The sequence below is a fragment of the Symphalangus syndactylus genome, chromosome 1, assembly GCF_028878055.3.
Source record: "Symphalangus syndactylus isolate Jambi chromosome 1, NHGRI_mSymSyn1-v2.1_pri, whole genome shotgun sequence".
In the NCBI taxonomy this organism is placed as follows: Eukaryota; Metazoa; Chordata; class Mammalia; order Primates; family Hylobatidae; genus Symphalangus; species Symphalangus syndactylus.
Genome location: NC_072423.2, coordinates 107202209 through 107224379, shown reverse-complemented (window position 1 = coordinate 107224379; position 22171 = coordinate 107202209). Strand labels below are relative to the sequence as shown.

Below are 22171 nucleotides of genomic sequence, written 5' to 3'. Positions count from 1 at the left end.
CCAGGCTCACCCCCGCATCACGGCAGCTGCAGCCCCCGGGTTGCTGCTTTGTGGATCATGGTTGACCATGCACTGCAGACCAAAATGGATGGAATCTTGGGCAGAAGCCAGGCTCTTGGCTCTCATCCCTCGGGGCTGAGAGTGGGAGTCACGTGTCCCCATGCTTAAAGAATCACTGCAGTTAATTTTGGCATCATAAAATAAATGATGCATTCAATGCTGATTAGCTCTCAGATGAGAATTTTAATAAGATGATCTGTGTAATGAATCCATCGCATTGAGAGTACCAGGAAGCTTTGAGTTTGGGTTGTGCTAGGCTCTGTGGTTAGTGTTGTTTCTAATTAAATTCTGTCCTTCCTTGGAGCATTGTTGATTCAGAATCCTGATTAGCATTTTTATACAGAGTAACATGGTTATTCGATTTCTTGTGCTCTTTTCTCTTCTCTTTAGAAAAGAGAGCCTAGAAAATAAAAAGAACAACAAACCAGAAGTCAACCAGATAGCCAACAGTGACAACAAGGTATGTGTTCTAAGATACTTCTCCCCTTTTTGTTTCAAAATGATCCTGTTGATCTCCATACATGTACCATTTACACTGTGGAAGTGTCCGTGTATCATTCTTGTAATATTTTGGTGTGAAGAATATGGCACACCATATAGACCCTGGCTTCCCAGGGGGATTCTAGTTGAATTTAGGCAGTTAGCTGTGTTCACTGATATTTCACCAGAAAACCAATATGATAAAGATTTGACTAGTTTGACCACTTATGTTTTCTTTACTGGAATTGTGCAATCAGACCTGACCCATGGTCAGGATCACATTAGCATCTTCTGAGCGGGTATGAAAATCGGAGATTTTTAATAGATGTCTGTTTCCAGAGGTAATCCCAGGATCAGGTGGCCTCAGGGCTACACTGTCAAACTTAATCCCATTTATGGCAGCCCTGGTTGTTTTGTTCTTTCTTTGTTCATCGAGTTGATAAATGCTTACCGAGTGGCTATCATGTGTCAGACACTGGGGATTCAGGAATGAAAAAGACAGGTCCCTGCCTTCATGGGGCTCACAGTCTGGCAGGAAGTCAGGAGTATAAGATGCGTTATCACGTGGTATGAGTGAACGTGCTGGCACAGGGCAAGGACAGAGCCCTGAATGGTGCTAGCTAACCATGACTGGGTCAGGGCTCAGCCTTCTCCTCACCTGCCATCAGGCCTTCTGTCTGAAGCAGAATCACTATCTGGGGACATCTGCCTGTCCCTGCACACTCAAATACAGATGCACATTTGGGGAGGAATCCATGCCCTACGCTGGACCATCAGGGTGACTTTTCCTCTCTGAAGTGCATTTAAGTCAGTCTCCCCTCCTCCCAAGACATCTTTGTCATCCTAGGTTACAATTGATGACTATAGAGAAGAGGATGAAGACAAGGACCCCTACCCGCCTTGCGATGTGCCAGGTATGGTGGCGGAGGCCGAGACGCTGGCTTTGCTGTGTGTCTTTGCTACTGCTCTGTGACCACCTGCCGAGTCTGCGGCCAGCCAGCCCAGCAGCATGCACATGAGCTGCTGAGGCCACCAAGACCGTGGGACCAGTTAGCTCCCCTTTTTCCCATGGTCACAGCAGCATGTGTCACCCAAATTCCAGGTGATGGGGAGGGAAAGTGCAGGTGGGTCAGGGCAGTCCCAGCTTCTGCTGGGAGACTGGTCCAGGAGGCCCCCCCACCGCCCCGTGTTAGCGCTCACCTGACACTTTTATATTTGACTGGCACATTTATTGGCTGATATGGGTGGGACTGTGGAGTTGGGAGCCTAGAAGCTGATTGAGACTGAAAGTCCCATACAGTTTCTCAGGCTAGTCTGAGTGAGGAGGTTACGGGGGAAATGGCCAGGTGTTGGGAGGTTGGCAGTGAGAATCTCAACACTGCCACCTTTCATCTGTGGTCAGATCTTACCCTGGTGGGAATCTCATCATTCCCATAAACTAAACACGCTCACCGGACGGGGACACTTCTCAGCACCCCCGACACACACTCAGTCCATATTCTGAAGGAGCAGGAGGGTTTTGATTCATGTAAGCAGGTAGATGTTGTTAAAGTTTAAGCCAAATTTGCATGTGAAATTAAGAATAATTCACACCCATATGTAGTCTTTATTTCATGCCTATAAAAAAAGTATTTCATTTAAAGTAGGGGAAGAGGAAGAGGAAGAGGAGGAGGATGAACCTGAGGTTCCTGCCGGACCCCGTCCTCGAAGGATTTCGGAGTTGAACATGAAGGAAAAAATTGCCCCCATCCCTGAAGGGAGCGCTTTCTTCATTCTTAGCAAGACCAACCCGTAAATACTCCCCTTCTAGTCTCTCACGGCTGCCTCTTGCCAGTGACCATACAGGTTGCTTGAGAGTGGCTCGGGTGGGGGTGAGGGGAAGTGGTTCACAGCCCTTTCTGAACCTGAGTGTCCCTGGCGCCCTCACCCAAGTCCCCTCCAACCCCTCTCTCCTCCACTGTTGCTCTTGCCCTCAGCTCATCCCTTCCTAGCTGCCTCCTTCCCACAGGGGTGTGGCCAGGTCCTGGGAGGAGCTCCATTCTAGATTCTCCTCCCTGCCTTCACCCCTGCATGGGGACAGCAATGGGGAAAGCCTTGTCCACCCCAGCATATTCCAGTTGGAGCCCACTGTTCTGGTGTTCCATGCTTTGGCCAGCCATGGAAATTTTTCCTAATGAGTGGATCTTCTGTTAGGATGCCTTGTGGGATGAGAATTTTTGTGACCAAGGTCTGCATAGCATCCTCATCCTCATAGATCCCCCCACTTCATTGATCAGTTTTCCCAATTGAGTTTTATCTTCATAAAGTCATATTGCACAGTGATATTTTATAGGTTGTAAGTATTCAGTTCAGCTCTATGATAGTCTACTTAAAATAGCATTTCTCATGTTAAAATGATAAGGTGCTCACAAGGAACAGGGTAATGACTCACAAGTACTATAAGAGGAAGACGTTTATTTACTAGCTAGTTTCTAGGTTTTAAATCATCTGGGACTGAGTGGAATGCCAGGGAAAATAAATGGCTCCTGGAAAGGTTTCTAGAACTGCAGAAGTAGTTCTTGGCTGTCAGAGAACAACTGTATAATTCATTGGCCCTAGGGAGACACAGGTGGGAAGCAAGGCCTTCTGGCATCCTCAGAGATATGAAGATGTGATGGTAGCTTTTACAGTTCACCATTGTTTGGGTGTCCTTTAAAAAAAAAAGGTTATTAAACTGATACTGCTGACACCTACAGCCCCTTGTGTGTGTGTGTGTGTGTTTGTGTGTGTGTGTGTATACACACACATATATATATGTATGTGTATATATATATATATGTATGTGTATATATATATATATGTATGTGTATATATATATATATATATATATGTATGTGTATATATATATATATGTATGTGTATATATATATATATATATATATATATTGAGGGAATGGATTCATTTTCACCCAAAGCTGCAAAGCACCCCTGCCCTCACAGTTGAGCTCTTCCCCAGACTCAACTGCTAACCACCTTCAGGTCCTCTGGGGGGTACGCCCAGCATTAAATAGGCCCAAAAGGGAGGACTTGAAGTGAGGGGTTGCCTTACATAAGGTTGACTCCAGTTTGAAAGTGGAAAAAATCTTTTCCAAGGAAAACCTATCTTTCTATAATCCTCTTATAGAATACAGAAATACAGATAGGTATATATACATATACACATGTATATACTTTAGAATTTAAACATACATACATATTATATATATACATATATACACACATATACTTTACAATTTAAACATATACATGTTTTATGTATACACATATACATATATGTACATGTACATACATAAATACATACATGTGTATATGTATATTTTTGAATTCTAAAGTCAAACATTGAGGGTATGGATAACCAGTTGCTAACAGGCACAGGGCACATTGAGGACAGCAGCGAGGTTCTGATGGCCCAGAGAGCCATCGTTTGAGCCCAGGTGTCAGGCATGAGCCGCCCTCCTTTGCTTCACGAGACCACAGGACTCGGTGAGAACTCTTATGCTGGGCCATGAGATCCTTGCATGTTAGCAAATGATGCTGCAACCTTCACTTCCTGAGGACTGCTTGTGGGTCAACTCCAAAATTAAAAATAATAATAATAACATCTATTACAAAATCTGCAGACAGCCAGAGATGTCCTGAAGCCTCAGTTACTGCAGGCCACTATAAATAGTATGACCTTGCACCTGCAGGACAAGCCCGGGATTCATCTCATTCTGTGTGAACTGTTGAGGGCAGGCCTGGCCTCAGTTTCCTCTCTCAGTCAGGGAAGATAAACAGATGAGCTTCTTGTCATAGTGGAAAAACTTCAGTGATGTAGACCTGGATTGATTTTGCCCCGGTCCTTACTAGTGTCACTTTAGAATTCTCTTATTAAGCCTCAGTTTCCCCATCTTGAGGAAGACAACAAGCCCCACTTCCAAGGGCTTGGCAGAGTGGTCTGTGTGGCGCCCCCAGCACAGAGTTGACACACCACACACGGTCCACAGGTTGCTTTTGGTGGGCTTCGTGAGGCTGACAGGTTGCTCAGGTGTGCCGGGCAGGGTGTGTGGGTGGCACAGCAGACAGCTGCCCTCTGCCTGGCCTCTTGCTGCAGTGGCCCCACGCTCTTAAGGACCCAGTGTGTTCCACCCTATCTGGGACTGTTTCCAAGCAGTGGCTTTTCCCTGCAGGATCCGCGTAGGCTGCCACAAGCTCATCAACCACCACATCTTCACCAACCTCATCCTCGTCTTCATCATGCTGAGCAGCGCTGCCCTGGCCGCAGAGGACCCCATCCGCAGCCACTCCTTCCGGAACACGGTGAGTCCCCAGGGTGGGGCTCGCTCTGGGATAGCCCCGGCCTCTCTCAGGCAGAGGCCACTGTGGAGATGGGAGCTGTGGAGGTCCTCAAGGTGACAGCTAGAGTAGGTCTTTCCTTCAGCTGAGGATGTTGTCTGTTTCCGGTTTGTAAGCGCCAGAGAGCTTGTGTTTTAGCTGGGTAAATCTGAATGAAATCATTAATTTAGAACTTCATCTTAAATACTCTGCAGGAACGGTCAGTGAATTCAGGGAGCCTGCTTCTCCTCCTCTTTGCTCCCTGCTGCCGATATTTAGGTCCTCCTTTCCCTCCCTGCTCAGGTTTACATTCACCCCTGTTTTGAGATTCATGCCTTGTGGAAGCACACGGCAGGGAGGAAGCAGAATTCAAACCAGGCACACCACATGCCCAGGCTCTCTTGTTCAGGGTTGGAGGCAAGATTCCCATGTCGTGTAGACTTAAATACACCAAGCTGCTAGGCTCCACGACTCAGGAGAAATACAAGTTAGGGAGATGATACGATGTCTAGTTGAGGTGTTCAGTGGAGAAGAACATTAGGCCAGGTGCACTGGCTCACACCTGTAATTCCAGTGCTTTGGGAGGTAGAGGGGGAGGATCACTGAAGGACAGGAGTTCAAGACTAGCCTGGGCAACGTAGTGAGACCTAATCTGTACAAAAAATAAAAAAAATTGGCTGAGTTTGGTTTCACACACCTGCAGTCCCAGCTACTCAGGAGGCTGAGGGAGGAGGATCACTTGGGCCCAGGAGGTCGAAGCTGCAGCAAGCCCTGTTTGCACCACTGCTCTCCAGCCTCTGTGATACAGTGAGACCTTGTGTCAAAGAAAAAAAAAGAATATATAATGAATATTAAAAAGTTTCTTCTCTGGGAAGATTTATTATAAAATATGTGACTATGTTATATATTTCACAAGTGTCTCCAAAGAAAGTGCTGACCTTGGCCCCAGAGAGCCAGTATTAAGTTTGAGTAACTTTATGAAGCAGAGTGCACCAGGCAGAGCCACTTGGACCTTTAAGCATGTTAACTTGGCTGTTTACAATATTACTTTCCATTGGTATAATTAGGAATATACAAAGAGTTATTAATTGGCTGGGCGTGGTGGCTTATACCTATAATCCCAGCATTTTGGGAGGCCAAGACAGTAGAATCGCTTGAGCCCAGGAGTTCAAGACTAGTCTAGGCAACATAGTGAGACCCCCATCTATATAAAAATTTAAAAATTAGCCACACGTAATGGCACATGCCTGTCCCAGCTACTTGGGAGGCTGAGGTGGGAGGATTGCCTGAGCACAGGAGGCTGAGCCTGAAGTCAGCTGTGTTCACACCACTGTATTCCAGCCTGGGTGACAGAGCAAGACCCTGTCTCTAAAAACAAACCAACAAAAAGAACTCTAGATTTTGGTGTGGCAGAGGTGGCTATCCAGTTAGCCCTCTGTATCCATGGGTTTGGCATCCATGTATTCAACCAACCACAGATAGAAAATGTTTGGGGGTGGCCAGGCGTGGTGGCTCACCTGTAATCCCAGCACTTTGGGAGGCCGAAGTGGGTGGATCGCTTGAGGTCAGGAGTTTGAGACCAGCCTGGCCAACATGGTGGAACCCCATCTCTACTAAAAATACCGAAAATTAGCCAGGTGTGGTGGTGCACGCCTGTAGTCCCAACTACTCGGGAGGCTGAGGTATGGGCAGTGAGCTGAGATCGCACCACTGCACTCCAGCCTGGGCAACAGAGTAAGTGAGACTCTGTCTCAAAAAGAAAAAGAAAAAATATTTTGGGGAAAAACATGTACTGAATTTGTGCAGATTTTTTTCTTGTCATTTCCTAAACAACTTACGTGGTATTTACATGACCTTGGGTATCCTGGGAAATCTAGAGATGATCTAAAGTCTACAGGAGGATGTGCATAGATTATATGCAAACACTACACCATTTTATATCAGAGACTTGAGATTTTGGGGTCTGAGTCCTGGAACCAATCCCTTGTGGATACTGACTGTACTAAGAAAACAAGTCAAGGGACCGGGAGCAGTGGCTGATGCCTGTAATCCCAGTACTTTGGGAGGCCAAGACAGGCAGATCACTTGAGGTCAGGAGTTCAAGACCCACCTGGCCAACATGGCAAAACCCCATCTCTACTAAAAATACAAAAATTAGCTGGGTGTGGTGGTGTGCACCTGTAATCCCAGCTATGCAGGAGGCTGAGGCAGGAGAATCGCTTGAACCCAGGAGGCGGAGGTTGCAGTGAGCTGAGATCATGCCATTGCATTCCAGCCTCTGCAACAAGAGCAAAAGTCTGTCTCAAAAAAACATACAAACAAAAATACCAGCAAGTTGAGGATTTTCTGTTAGTTAGTTTTGTAACTTAGAGTTGGTGCCCGCCGACTGTGTCTATGTTGTAAGGAAACTTGCACCTAAATTGGCTCTTGCCTCAGCAGCCCTAACTTAGCTGTGCAGCTTACTCGGCGCTGAGGACCATTCAAAGTCAAGACAGCTAGAGGCAGCAGCCTGTTGACTCTCAGGCCTAGATATTACCGTGCAGTTTCAGGTTATTACCAAGAAACCCGACCAGCAGAGGGAGACTGGCGAGTGTGCAAGCATCAGGTGTCCCTGGCTTGCTGGTGGACACCTTTTTCTGAGCACCAGATTGTTAGAGATTTTAGGGTTAAGACACACCTGCAGATCTGTGCCTCCAGGACTCTGTTGGGACAACCAAGCCTCATGCTGTTGCTTCCCATTTCTGGAGGCTGGCAAGCCTTACCTATCAGATTTATGAAACACGCACTCCGATGTGAAAAGAAAAAGTGCTTTCCCCATGGTGCGTGTTAGTGTCAATATAAAGAGGAAGGCACTGGGCCTGTCTTGATTTGTCCTCACAGATTAGGGTTTTGGTTAGAGAGGGTTTAGTTGCTCTAGATGCCCCAACAGAAGAAAGACCTCTGTGTCATTTCATTCCATCATAAAAAAAGGACACAAGGGCAGTGTTTGGAAAAAAACAGCATTAGGTGACAAACTAGGCCAGGAGCTAGTCTAGGATACGCATTGACAAGGGATTAATTTACATGGGGGTTTCATGTCTTATTTTTAATTATAATTGCTTCTCCATAAGTTTATTTCCCTGCTGCCTTACCCAAAAATGTTACCGCTCTGCTTAAATAGATGTACATATGTGTATGAGTATTGCTTTTTAGATTCTGCAGTGTTTTGTGTGTTTTTTAACCTTAGCCGAATTCTTAGTTTAAAAAAGAGAGCAAGAGAATGCAAGCAGAGTGAGGGAAAAAACAGCTTAAATCTCAACTTCAGCCCTGGCGCCAGGTTGCCTTGTAGACTTGTAGGCTGCAGTGTCTTTCTGGGCTACTAGATGCTTTCCATGTTAATATTCCCACTGTGACCTAGGAAGGAGTAAGGAAAAGGTGGCTGAGGCCTGGCAGTGCACGGGAAGGTACCTTCCATAGCCTGGCCAAGAAACTCCGTTACACAGGAGTGGTCCCACAGAATTCATAAGTCTAAAACCAGAAACAGTTTGGAAAATGAATACCCTCTGAAGAGAGAGACTGGGCTTGAAACAGAGGTCCTCGCGTTATTGTGACACGGTCCCCAGGTGACTCCTCTAGCTACAACAGCTTACCCCGTGACTCTCCACTGGCACACGCCAGGCCTACTCCTTGCTCTGCCATGCCTGTGACTGGCTGCGTGGCCTATGCTCATGTCCACTCCCTGCTCCCAGCAGCCACATCTGTTAAAGGATTAGGCCTGGGTGGTCTCCACAGTCCCTTCTAGCTCTGCTCTCTTCAGTTCTTTCAAAACCATAGATCATAGTTGTCATGAAGATCAGTGGCCAAGACCAACTCGCCTTTGCAGATAAGGGTGCTATGGTCAGAAGCTCCCTGTGAGCAGCTTTCTTGGTGGTCAGACTTCTTGCTGCTGGCCCACTTGCCTCCACGGCTCCGAGGAGAAGCAGGGACCCCAGAAAGGGCTAGCAGGACTCTGTCGATGGGATAATAGATGGTATTGTCACCAGTGAGGATAGAGTTGCCTGGACTGAAAATTCAAAGACCAAGTCAGTCTGTTATTTGAGTGGGCTCAGCAAGGTTTAAAAAAAAAACCTGAGTTTAGAGAGAGCAGTGTTAGATGCAGAACAATGGGCAGGAGGAAGAAAGTCTTGTAAAACCATCCCTCGCAGACTTAGCCAGCCCAGCACATGAGCAGGGAAGGGTGCTGACACCCTGATTACACAGGCTGGAATGCGAGGGGGCATGTGGAAGCTACTGGCTCCGACGGATGCCACTGCCATCTTCATTTATGCTTCTCCACCAATCTGATGCTCAGACGGAAGGCAACATGCTTCATTCAGCCAGAAACGCGGTTAAAATTCCAAAATGTGTATAAGCCTCTAATTTATCTGGTGCCACAAGTCATTTGTAGATGTAGTGCTCTCTGATGAGAAAAGCTCGTTAACAAAGCACTCTTAGAAATGAGGCTCTCTGCCTGTCCAAGACACAAGACTGGGGAGCAAGTCAGGGTGAGCGGTTAAAGGAGGTCAGGATTCTCAAATGCTCTTTGGGAATGATGTAATTGACCAAAGTGGGCATTCACCCGTGGCTCTGCACTTACCTTCAGAATGGCAGGGTTTTCCTGGGAGGATGGGTCTCTGACTGGTTGGGGGGTTTCTGCCTGTAAGCATGCAGATGTCAGAGTTTGTTTGAATGCCTTTTCTCACTCCCACATGTTGTGCCTTGCAGATACTGGGTTACTTTGACTATGCCTTCACAGCCATCTTTACTGTTGAGATCCTGTTGAAGGTAATGGATTTTCCTTGATCTTCACATACTCCACAGCAGCTGGAGCAATAATAGTTGCACTTCTTTGTTTGCCTTCCAGATGCTAGGTTACGCAGACTATGTCTTCACTGGTACTTTTGCATTTGAGATCATTTTAAAGGTAACAGGTTACCCGGCAGTGTGTTTAAGGGCTGCTCCTGCGTGTGACACACAGGAAAGAAGCGTGGAGTGCTTTTGATTTTTTATGGTTTTTTTTTTTTTTGTCTTTTGTGGTTGAGCTAAGTTTTTTTTTTGTTTGTTTTTTAAACCGAAGATTTTTTTTTTTTCCTGTGACCATTCCAACTTGTCGTTGCTCTTTCTTTTTAACCTTTGAATGCATGTAGGAGCCACTCTGGCTTCATGATAGTGGTTGAGAGTTATATTTTGCTCATTTAAAAAAATACCCTCTGGAATTTGTCAACTGATAACACATATATCACTATGTGTGAACTTTTTTCCACCCTTTCTGGCATCAAAGTCAGAGGAAAAGCATTTATCCTATGAAGAGGACGTCTCTCTTTTTGTTTCTCTGACTGCATTGTGCTTTTGGGGACCTAAAATAGTAACACACTATTTTCTTGCAATAGGATTTGCAAGATGACTTGGGTCTATTTGTGTTAAGGTATTTTCTGTCTGTTTTAATGGATGGGCTTACATTTACACAAAAGGAGCGGCCTTTGGCCGGGGTTACCTAAATGTACTGCCCATGCATGAGCTAATAGCTGCCATTGCTGCATGTGGTTTGTGTACTGACTGTGAAGTCTGCCCCATGGGGAGCCCATTCTTTATGTGCTTAGAGTGCTGGAGACCACAGAAGAGCTCCAAGAACCTATCCAAAACTGGCCAAGAACCACAGGGCGTGGGTCATTGTGGTTCTGGGAGAACATGGCCCATCAGAACTGTCAGGGCAACCATCTCCTAGCAGGGAGACAAGCTGGGAAATGCAGACTTTTAACCATGGTTTTCTTTAAGCCATTGGGGAATTTGTGTGTGTGCAACTCAGGCAAAATGTATTTTGCATCGGACTATTGTGGAACTTGGGCTCTTTACAAAATCTTATATAAAATGAAACCTCAATTAATGTGGTCAGGGAATGAGGTGGTTAGTTTTTTGAGGTTGGTTTTTTTTATTTTTTTATTTTTTGCTTCCTGAAACAGCATAAAGCCAACCAACAACTGTTTACACCTTTCTTAAAAATCTAAAAATTTGAGTTCATTTTCCTGCCTTTAAGCCGATGAATTTGGTTGACAGTTCTCCTAAGTCAGAGGTGTGCAGTGGGACAGTGACCAGCTCTTGTTGATGAGGCCTCTGTGGGTGGGCCTGTGGATGCAGAATGCACAGTGGTGGGGGTCGGAGGGTACCACCAGAACACTCACCGGCTTTGCTTCTGCCTCAGCTTCTTGGTTTTAGAATTTGACTTCTTTTCAAAGTGAATGGGAAGCTGTTCTACTTAGTCTGTTAGCCTGGTTAATTGAGGTTTTATTTTACTCTCCACATTTTTAAGTTGTTAAATGAATATAGTTACCCTTGGGCTTTGGGGAAAATTAGACACAGGATTATTTAAAAGGAAAAAAATGATTGTTACTTTTTGATTTCTGTAGAATTACTTCACTGACTTAAATCTTCTGAGTCGTTCTTCATTTTGAAGGTATTTTAGAGAATGGAAAATAAGCTAAAACAAGAAGGATTCAGAAAATGGAGACTCACCAAGAAGTGTCTAATATCTGAGACGATGGTTCCTGGTGGCCTTGGGGAGATTTGGAAGGCTGTTTGGTTATTTGCTTAAGCCCTATGAAATTGCCATTTTTTAGGTCAAAAAGGGTTGAACACTGGCGATTTCATAAGGTTCAATGTAATATTTCCCACCTCTACCTCTCTTATACTGTACTTATCTGTGCCTTCTCCAACCTTTTTGTTTTAAAATAAATAGCTGTATATATTTTGCTATTTTTACTTTGGGGAACTAAACTCTTTTTCCATCACCAGTAGAAATCTCACTGAAGCACCCATAATAGCTGCTCCAGGTACATGTGGCAGGTGAGCACAGATCCGTTGAGACTGGCTCAGGTGAGACGCCGCCTGGCTTCCTAGCCATGCCTGGCATGTGTCATTAGACTTGGAGGAATTGCTTAGGATGGATGCATCATTAAAGACCATTAGGAACAATAAGGGGCCTATGTGGAAAAGGGATGTAGGTCCATAGAGCCTGGGAGCCCTGAATTCAAGCCCCCACTGGGAAGGCTTAATTGAAACAAGGTAGGCTCTACCAGGGCCTCAGAGGGGCCAGAACCAGCGCTTTGTGGGGAAGTGGGCTCTCTGGACAGCACTTACCTTTTGACGAATGTGGTCATGTGGAGCCTCTCTTAGACAGGCTCTTTGGACATGCCAACAGTGTATTCGTACTTGAAACCTGTGATCACTGTAATAAAGCCTAAATTGGTTTCTTCTTTTAAAATGTATCCAAAATAAGCTGCCTCTTTTTGATTTTTGTTTGAACAAATTATCCTGTGTCTCAACCCCACTGGTTTACATTTCTGACTTCTTAATGCACACTTCTTAATGAAGTTATACTTTCCTCAAGATTTTGCGAAGAGCCCAGGTTTCTTTTCCTCTGGAGACAAAAACCGGTAAATCATCCATGATTCTTCTTCTAGATGACAACTTTTGGAGCTTTCCTCCACAAAGGGGCCTTCTGCAGGAACTACTTCAACTTGCTGGATATGCTGGTGGTTGGGGTGTCTCTGGTGTCATTTGGGATTCAGTAAGTATTCTGGGGTGTGTGCCCAGAACTGCTGGGCTGAATGGTTTATGTAAGGGATTTTAACATAATTGATAAAGGCTGGGCATCATTTTCATGATTATATTTAGTTATATAGGTTTATTTAATTTGCTCCCATTCCAGAAAGCATTGAGACAATTCATGTTTTCTTGTGTTTTTTTTTTTCTTTTTGTGCCTGCTGCTAAGTTGAGCTTATTACTATCTGTGAAATTTGCTTTCAACTGAGGTGAAAGTTTTTCCAGCTTAGATATGGAGAACTTCCTTTGATTTTCAGGAGACAGAACCTGCTAGGACTTTTTCTTTGGCCTGTAAAATGTTTCATCTAGGAGGGAGCCAAGGCTGAAAGTCAGGGCCCCAGGTCTTTTCCATGGCATTTAGCGATTTCTGGTGGGAACAGCCATTGCTGAGTACTGCCTACCATCCCCAGGGGTGTGGGGCAGAGGCTCCAGTAAAGCATCAGGTATGGCCTTGCTTTCTTGCTGACCTGTGAGCACTTCTGTTCAGGTGCTGAGCATAGAATCTCCCCCGTATGAGCACACATGCACACACATGCCCTCTAAGCTAAAGCGAAGTGGAAAGGACCTACCCTCCTAGGAAGACCAAAGACCTCTGCTTGGAACAGCCCTTTGTGTTATCCTCGTCGCCTCCCACTGAGGGAACCCTGTGATCATAGCTTGGAAGGCTATTTGCATTAACACCTTTGCAGCTCCTATTAACTCCCAGGCTGTTCATGTCCTCTCCAGCTGCAGCCTTGCCCACTTCCTCCTGAGCATGTGTTCTGGCCACACTCAGCCATCTGGGGTGCAGCAGAAAGCTGCATTCTCTTGTGTCACATCCTTGTACATGCTGCTCCCTCACACTGGAGCCCCCCTCCCTATTGTCCTCGCTAACCCCCACTCCTTCTTTGGGACTCACCTGGCTATCACCACCCCCACCCCAGAGTCCTTCCCAGGCTCCCCCTGCCCCACCCCCACAGGTTGTGCTCCCCTGGCTGAGCACACCGCATTTACCCCCGTCACGTGCCACACTAGGTTGGGATTGCCCATCTCTCCACCAGACTCTGAGCTCCTTGAAGGCCAGAGAAGCCCTGGTGCCAAAGTGCTACAGCAGACCTCCAACCTTAAACAAAAACAAACGATATATGAAGCCTAAAAGCCAGATACTACCTAGCATTTACAGTGAGTGGAAAGAACAAAGAGAGTTCGTGAGTTGTGTCTCTGCCAAGGTTAGCTGTGCACCTGTCAGCCTCTGTGAGTGCCATGGGCTGGGCTTGGGAGGCGCTGCCTAGTGTGGGCGGGGAGGAGAAGTTGCCTCTGAGTCATGAAGAGAGATCAGCTCAGCACCACATGGATCCCACGCTAACTGTGCAGGGATACTAAAGTGAAGATCCAGTGAAAGAGTGAATCTCAAAGCATCCTGTCCATTTATAACATGCTCTGCCTGCCGTCTTTCCGCTCCTTCCCTAGATCCAGTGCCATCTCCGTTGTGAAGATTCTGAGGGTCTTAAGGGTCCTGCGGCCCCTCAGGGCCATCAACAGAGCAAAAGGACTTAAGGTTTTGATTCCTCTCCTCCCAGCTGGGCTGGCTTGGGTTGGGGTTGGCTTGTAATTACTGGCTCTTCTGGGCAGAGCTGAGCTGAGGCCTGATGGATTTTTAAAGTGGGTTATAACGACCTTTCTAACCAATTCAGCCACCTGTGCCAAGTGCTAATGGCATTTTAAAAATTATGATTTATTGTCTTTATTTTTGGTAATTGAAGATATTTTTCTTTATAATTATTGTTCATTTATTACCTTTTAGTAGTTCTTTGTGTTTATTTTAATCTTTTAGTTTTCATGTAGACTGTGTAAAAGGCTACTGGGTTTCTATTTTCCTGAGTCATTTATGGGGTGGGGACCCTTTGGGCCCATGTGCCAGGCAGCACTGCACCTGTAGCATTTCTTCTTTTTTTTTTTCTTTGAAACAGAGTCTTGCTCTGTCGCCCAGGCTAGAGAGCAGTGGTGTCATCTCGACTCACTGCAACCTCTGCCTCCCGGGTTCAAGCGATTCCCCTGCCTCAGCCTCCTGAGTAGCTAGGATTACAGGTGCATGCCACCACGCCCAGCTAATTTTTGTATTTTTAGTAGAGATGGGGTTTCACCATCTTGGCCAGGCTGGTCTCAAACTCCTGACCTCAAGTGATCTGCCCACTTCTGCCTCCCAAAGTGCTGGGATTACAGGCATGAGCCACTGCGCCCGGCCAACACAGAAACTCTTGGCTGATGTTACCTTACCTCAAGGCCAAAATCACAAAGGAGAGTCACGCCCCTCTGCCCTCTCCGCAGCACGTGGTCCAGTGCGTCTTCGTGGCCATCCGGACCATCGGCAACATCATGATCGTCACCACCCTCCTCCAGTTCATGTTTGCCTGTATCGGGGTCCAGTTGTTCAAGGTAGAGGGACTGCCTCCAAGCATAAAACTCAGGTGGATTTCTTTAAGGAGAAGCCTGCATTTGCTTGACTGCCTGTCTGTTTTGTACCCAGGGGAAGTTCTATCGCTGTACGGATGAAGCCAAAAGTAACCCTGAAGAATGCAGGTGAGCGTCCTGAGAGTGGAGTAGGGAACTTAGAAGAGCAAATAGCAGACTTCAAGGATTCACACATGTTGGCACGTCAGAAGTTTTGGTCATGAAATAAAACAGGCCTGTGTGCTCAGCTTGTGGGTGGATAGATGGTGTTTGTTTTTCGTTGAGGTGAAATTCACGTAACATCAACCGTTTTCAGTATACAGTTCCTTAGCATATAGTATCCGTGGCATTGTTGTGCAACCAACACCTCTCTCTAGTTCCAAACTTTTTGTCATCCCAAAAGAATGGATAGATGGCTTTTGTGGTGGAGAATCTATAAATGGCGGGAGTTGGGGGAACCCTGAAATAACAATGATGAAATGCCCCAAATAGCTTCCATGACAGCCATGTGGATGATTTCCCCAAATCAGAACTTGAAACCCAACTCCCTGGTGTTCGGGAACTGGCTCCTTCTCCTGATAGACTTTTTAGACTTCCTCTCTCCTGGCTCCTGTTGCCTATATCTTGGCCATATTTCCATAGACAAGAACTGGCAGAGGAGAGACAAGGTGGGAGATATTCATGCCTCCCATTCCAGGATGTCCAGTGACCACGAAGGCAGTCATGGAAGCCATTGCCTAAAGTTTGAGACTGTGCAGAGGCCTGTGTCTCCCCACCCTTGAGAGACGTAACTGACTGGGCTCTGGCTGACTGTGTGTGCACATTGGTTTGGGGTTTATTTTAAGCAGAAGGTGCAGTCAGAGAGCACCAGTTACAATTTGGCTGTGTCTCTGCACCTCCAGAGGCACCGTTCACACACCGTTCATGGCGTCCCTGGAGGTGAGCAGCCTGGCATTGGCGTGAGGACACTGTTTCTTCCCTCTCGAAGCCTCTGTGTCTTCATTTGTAAAATAAAGATACTGTGCTTTATTTATCTCTTGGGTTCCTTCCAGAAATGAAGTTCTGGGAGAAATAATTTGCCAGAAATAATGGAATTCTTTTGGAAAGAAAATTGGGAATGTCATTAGTAAGAAGAGAAAGGGACTTGATAAAAATTAAAATGCAGGAAGAGTATACATGGGTTTGTTTCGTAGAGCTTACAGAATTCTCTATGGCCGAGCTTTGATCCTTCAGAGCGCTCCTCAAGCCCATTGTGTATGAGATGCACTCACCGTGCTGTGGTTTTTATCGGCCAACGATGTATGTCCGGTGCCTGGCTGCTCTGGAGAATACACGTTGCACTGGTAGTTATTCAATGGTTATGGTTATTTGAGCCGTGAAGTAGATTAATGGAGGGCGAGGAGAGGAGAAACGGTGCCGGTGTTATGCTCATCTGTGTGGCGGGCGGACTGAGTGTGACCTGCCTGGAGGTGGGATCGGGGCAGTGTGTCCACCTTTATGCTGCTTCCACCTGTCATGTGTGAAGCCAGACGACCCATACCTGTTCTCCTCTCCAGGGGACTTTTCATCCTCTACAAGGATGGGGATGTTGACAGTCCTGTGGTCCGTGAGCGGATCTGGCAAAACAGTGATTTCAACTTCGACAATGTCCTCTCTGCTATGATGGCACTCTTCACCGTCTCCACGTTTGAGGGCTGGCCTGCGTAAGTACAGGGAGCACACAGTCTTCTGGAGAGGCACCTGTGTGCCCAGGGCTGAGCCCTCCCTCCTGGAGTCAGTCCCATTTCTGTTCTCCAGTGTCACAGGCTTGCCCTGTGGCTTTTTAACCTTGGGCCACTTCTCAGTCACTTCTTGACCCACAGGGCCTCTTTCTATGTAGGTGGATGATTTGTGAAGCAGGGTTGGTAGAGGTGCCTGGCAGCATCTCTGGGTGGGAGTAGGGAGGCCTGAGATGCCCCAGTCCTGTGAACTCCCATTGGATGTCAGGAAGGCTGCCATCTGCTGCTCCCAAAGAGGATCTGAATGGTATCCCAAACCATTCATTCATTCATTCATTCATTCATTCATTCCTTGTACTTCGTACTAATGTATTCCTGGTTGCGGACAGTTGCTGTTGTGCCATCTCTTTTACTGAGCACCTGCTCACTCATTTACAGACCATGCTGTGCAGAGGCTTGTGTCTCCCCACCTGTTAGAGATGTCTAACTGGGCTCTGGCTGACTGCATGCTTAGATACCAGCTCCGTGCAACATGGCGTGTTAGGCACTGTGGAGGAAACAGTGTCTAAACATGCTTCCTCACCTCAAGCCCAAATTGAATCAGTGTCAAGTGGTCAAACCAGGCAGGTGGTCTGGTGTGTCCTAGATGTGCAGAACAGGGTCCTGAAGAATGGCTAAGATGTTGATGGGGAAAGTAAGAAAAGCAGGTAAGGAGAAGTTAGAATTTGAAAAGGAGAATCCTCTGTGCTTTCGTGTTGCTCTTTGCTTCTGGAGCTCCCACCCCCAGCTCCTGCCATCATTGTGCAAACACACCTAGAGTCCTGGATACCCGGTCCCCATGCATAGATGAGCTGTAGGAGGTGGGCAGCCTGGGCCTCGCAGGCCAGCAGAGTTCTTGGGGTGTGTGTAAGAGTCAGATATTTTCAGGAGCTCCTGTGGGATAAAGAGACAGTCAGGTGGGGCTTGTTCATTAGGGATTTAATCCCGGGAGAACAGAGGCATGGAGTAAGGCCCTTCACTGTGTGTGGGCACTGGCTATAGTGTCAGGCTTTGAACCCTGTACTTGAGCAAATCATGGTGGCAGCTGAGGAGAAAGGAGCAAACTGGGGACTCAGGGCTTGGAGGAACTGGCTCAACTCCTGGCTCTGCCCTCAAGGAGTGTGACTGTGGCACTTTGGTACCTCCCCGAATATTCCTATGATGGGGATGATAGTAATGTCTGCCTTCCCAGATGGATGCAAGGATTAAGGGAGAGGCTGTGAAAGTGTCTCGCGCAGCCTACGCATGGGCTGGGTGCCCCAGAAGTGTTGAATCTGCATCAGAATGGGGATCAATGGACCTCGAGGGTGTTACAGTAATCCCCCTCTTCCTGTTAAAAGTTCCGCTAGGCATAGCTTTAATTTTAGTGCATATCTCTGTTTGGGGAAGCACCCTTAGTTCTTTGGAACTACTCTGGTTGGTCACTTATTGTCTTGCCCGTGTGTATAGTTTTCACTTCCTCCAGTGTCTTACACGTGATATTCTTCCTCTCTGAATATAAAGGAGTGTTTTAGGATATTTGTGAAATCTTTTGATTTTCAGGTCCTCAGAACAGTCCCTCAATGATGATATCCTAGGTGCCCCCTCCTCTTAGTGTTGGCCGTTTAGGCCTGAGGCTGATGGGAGAGACCTGGTTGTGTCTAGCAGCCTTGGGGTGGGTTCCCAGCAAGTGCTCATGAGAGGAGTTCTGGAGAGGGAGGACCTGGGAAGGCAGCGGGCTGGGCCGTGTGGGCTGGGGGGCTTGGCAGGTCCTCACTTGGTTTTTCTCTCTCTAGGTTGCTGTATAAAGCCATCGACTCGAATGGAGAGAACATCGGCCCAATCTACAACCACCGCGTGGAGATCTCCATCTTCTTCATCATCTACATCATCATTGTAGCTTTCTTCATGATGAACATCTTTGTGGGCTTTGTCATCGTTACATTTCAGGAGCAAGGAGAAAAAGAGTATAAGAACTGTGAGCTGGACAAAAATCAGGTTAAAGTCACACGCTGTTTGGGCTTCTGTCCCTTGATCAGGAGCGGAGTGCCTTCTTTTTTGACTGATTTTCCCCATACCCAGAGAAGGGCGCCCACATACTGTCTGTCCCTGGGGCTAGTGCCCTGTTCTAAGCACACCCTCAGCCCATTTGAGTCATCACTGCTGAGCGTTAGGTTTCCAGATACATATGAGACTTTATAATTATGAAATCCATCCCCAGACCTGGTGGTATGAAATCAGAGAGTGCTTACGCCACCTGCCATGGTCATGACCCACTAGTGATGGCTCAGAATCTTAGTTGGGATGCTGTGGCCACTCACGCAGACATTCACAGTCCCTACTGGGAGATGGTCTTTAAAGCTGCTTAGGGCAGAGTTTCTTACCCTTAGTGCTATTAGCATTTCAGGCTGGATGATTCTTGGTTGTGTTTCCTGGGTCTTTTAGGCTGTTTAGCAGCATCCCTGGCTTCCAGCTGTTGGATGCCAGTGGTTCCTCTTCCCCTGGTAGCAGTAACCAAAATGTCTCCAGACATTGCCAAATGTCCTTTGGGGGGCAAAGCTGCCCTTGTTGAGAACTGCTGACCTAGGGGGGAATACCCTACACCACCCCAGGGAAGTTAGCAACTTTGAATTTGGGACTAAGATTGTACTGGCATCATTCTTGATCTGGCACCGTGTTTTAGCCAATCTGGTAGAAGTAGGAGCCTTTTGCTCGGGTGACGTGAGGAGAGGGAGCCCTGTGCTCTGGGCTGTCTTCCTGCACCTGCACTGTGACCCTAGGTGCCCTCTGATCCCTGCTGGGGCTTGATCCCTCATCTCTAAATCGAGGGCATTAAGGAGCTGCTCTTTAGAGATTCCTTGCAGCCCTGAAAGAGTCTACAAGATCGAGATTCTGTTCTGGGAGTTTCCCCGGGTCCTCTATCAGTAGCATCTCTGTTTTGATGATGACATCGCAAGCAAGAATGATCTGGTAGCCTAGGCTTCCTCAGGGGAAGTGGCCCTGGCACGGCAAGCCAGCCATAGCTGGCTGTGCCCACTGAGAAATGCGAGGACATGCCGGTTTGCTTCGCAGGAAGATTTTCCTTTGAGTTGTCAGGGTGTCCCTGTAGACTCCACCAGTGATTGTCAGGGAGAGGTCTGGCCCAGCAATTTGCTCACCCAAGGAAGAGGAGTGTCAGAGCAAGGCCAGGCCAGCCAGGCAGAGCCAGCGCTGAAAGTGTGTCAGCCTCTGAGGTCCAGCACAGGCTCGAATTGGGGGTCCCTGGAGTCAGCATGTGAGGTCAGAGCAGCGCCGGGTCCCAGACACTGGGAGCCTGTCCGAAGCCTGCATGCAGAGTCAAAGTAGGAGAGTGGGGGTAGGTCTAGGGTCTCAATGCTGAGCAGACGGCTCTCGGGGCTAGAGGTTCCCTCTGGGCCTGCTGCAGAGGGTGGACCAGCCCCACTGCCCAGAGTAAGTGAGAAAGTGCTCCAGCTGGGTCCCAACCTGTGTTCAATCCAGTTGTCACTACAGTGCTCCAGCTGGGCCCTAACCTGCGTCCAATCAATCCAGCTGTCACTACAGTGCTCCAGCTGGGCCCCAACCTGCGTTCAATCCAGCTGTCACTACTAACCACATCCTAGGGATTCTGAAATGAACACGACAAGCTCCCCAGCCCAGAGGCTCCCCGATGGACATGTAGATAGCTCCCCATAAGATGTTTATTCTTAACACACTCTGGCTCCTGAAGGGTATCTCATGTGGGTCCATCTGGGGGCAGCCAGAAGGCTACTAGTCTCAGGGAATGAGCCAGCCCCTCTATTTCTTGTGAAATTCTGTGGTTACTTGGCCTCCTTTCCTGGAGGACAGCACAGGCAGGGGAACTATAGGTGTGATCCACCTATAGATCCCCTGTATATGTGATAAAGAGGAAAGGCAGTGATAAGGCCTGGACCCAGTCCTCACTGCTGCTTGTGTATACACTGCAGGGCCTCAGGAAAGACAGCTAAAAGCTCTGAGCCTCAGTTTTTAGTAAGCAAAATGGAAGCCACATGGGTAGGTACCCAGCTTACCCGGAGCTTGCTGGGAGGGTCAGCGAAGGTAATGGAGGCAGGGCCCTCGGTGACTCAAGAGTGGCGCCAGCGGCAGGAAGGGGGTCACTCGTAATCATTTTCACCGTCGTCCATGGCCCCTTCCTGGGAGCTGTAGGGTGAGCTCTTTCAGAGCAGATGACCACAGGGTCCTCCTTCCCTGCAAGTGCTCAGAACTCCATTTCTGCCCTTTTCTGCTGTTGCAGCGTCAGTGTGTTGAATACGCCTTGAAAGCACGTCCCTTGCGGAGATACATCCCCAAAAACCCCTACCAGTACAAGTTCTGGTACGTGGTGAACTCTTCGCCTTTCGAATACATGATGTTTGTCCTCATCATGCTCAACACACTCTGCTTGGCCATGCAGGTAAAAATGGAGACAGCCATGGGGATCAGGTCCGGGCATTCCGCACAGCCCCGTGCCCCAAATGCTGAGGGTGGAATGCTGCCCCTCACAGGAGGGGTTTTTCTGATGAGTCTGGGCTATAGGTTGGCCAGAGTTCCGTTCTGGCTGACAGTTGTCACGGTAGGAGTTTAAGATAGTTCTTTTGTTGAAGAAATTATCCGTACAGCGTGATGGCAGGTAACATTTCTGTGGAGCCTGGTATTGGTGCTCAATTCTGTAAACATTTACCATGGGCCTCCTGTGGCCAGCTAGTGGTTGAGAACTACAGCTCTGGAGATACACAGCTATTTCAATCCTGATTTTACTCTGAATTTTCTGTGACTTGGGGAAAGTTGTTTAAATTCCCTGAGGCTTGATTTCTTTATCAGTAAAATGGGGAAATCTGTCGCACCTACCTTAGAGATAAGGTTTATGCTATAGATAATTCCCCTCAGACACTTTGTTTTTTATTTTTTGCCTTTTGTTTTTGAGGCAGTCTCACTCTGTAGCCCCGGCTGGAGTGCAGTAGCGCTATCTCGGCTCACTGCAACCTCCGTCTCCTGAGTTCAAGTGATTCTCATGCCTCAGCATTCTGAGTAGCTGCGATTACAGGCATATGCCACCATGCCCAGCTATTTTGTATTTTTAGTAGAGACAGGGTTTCACCATGTTGGCCAGGCTGGTCCCAAACTCGTGACCTCAGGCGATCCATCGCCTCAGCCTCCCAAAGTGCTGGTATTACGGGCGTGAGCCACCGCGCCGGGCCCCTTCGTACACTTTGATCTGGGCCTGTCACAGAGTAACACCCAATGTTGGAAAACAAAACATAAGTCACACTCCTGTCCTCAGGTGGCTCTCAGCATGGCAGTAGGGAATTTTCCAGTTGATGAAGTGTTGAGTTTGACCTGAGTTACAGCTACTTCTTATTCCAATGGGGGCAAGAAATGCAATTCAGTTTAATTGGCCAAGTCAGATTATAGTGTGGTATTAACAGTGAATGTTTTCAAAAGTTACATTGCCTAGTAGATACTCCATGAGGACAGGA

The 22171-nt window shown here is 47.4% G+C and overlaps 1 protein-coding gene across 7 annotated transcripts in view; it reads left to right on the top strand.

Moving 5' to 3' along the window:
* The window catches only part of CACNA1D (calcium voltage-gated channel subunit alpha1 D), a 321052-nt gene that overhangs the window by 240074 nt on the left and 58807 nt on the right, over positions 1–22171 (top strand). For all 7 annotated transcript variants that reach the window (XM_063645661.1, XM_055273856.2, XM_055273854.2 and 4 more), the window contains 12 exons: positions 451–520; positions 1388–1454; positions 2184–2331; positions 4749–4878; positions 9637–9696; positions 12369–12475; positions 13960–14047; positions 14818–14925; positions 15017–15069; positions 16497–16643; positions 18473–18674; positions 20950–21108. In XM_063645661.1, the coding sequence (XP_063501731.1) occupies positions 451–520; positions 1388–1454; positions 2184–2331; positions 4749–4878; positions 9637–9696; positions 12369–12475; positions 13960–14047; positions 14818–14925; positions 15017–15069; positions 16497–16643; positions 18473–18674; positions 20950–21108 (1339 nt within the window). The remainder of the gene's footprint in view (positions 1–450; positions 521–1387; positions 1455–2183; positions 2332–4748; positions 4879–9636; positions 9697–12368; positions 12476–13959; positions 14048–14817; positions 14926–15016; positions 15070–16496; positions 16644–18472; positions 18675–20949; positions 21109–22171) is intronic.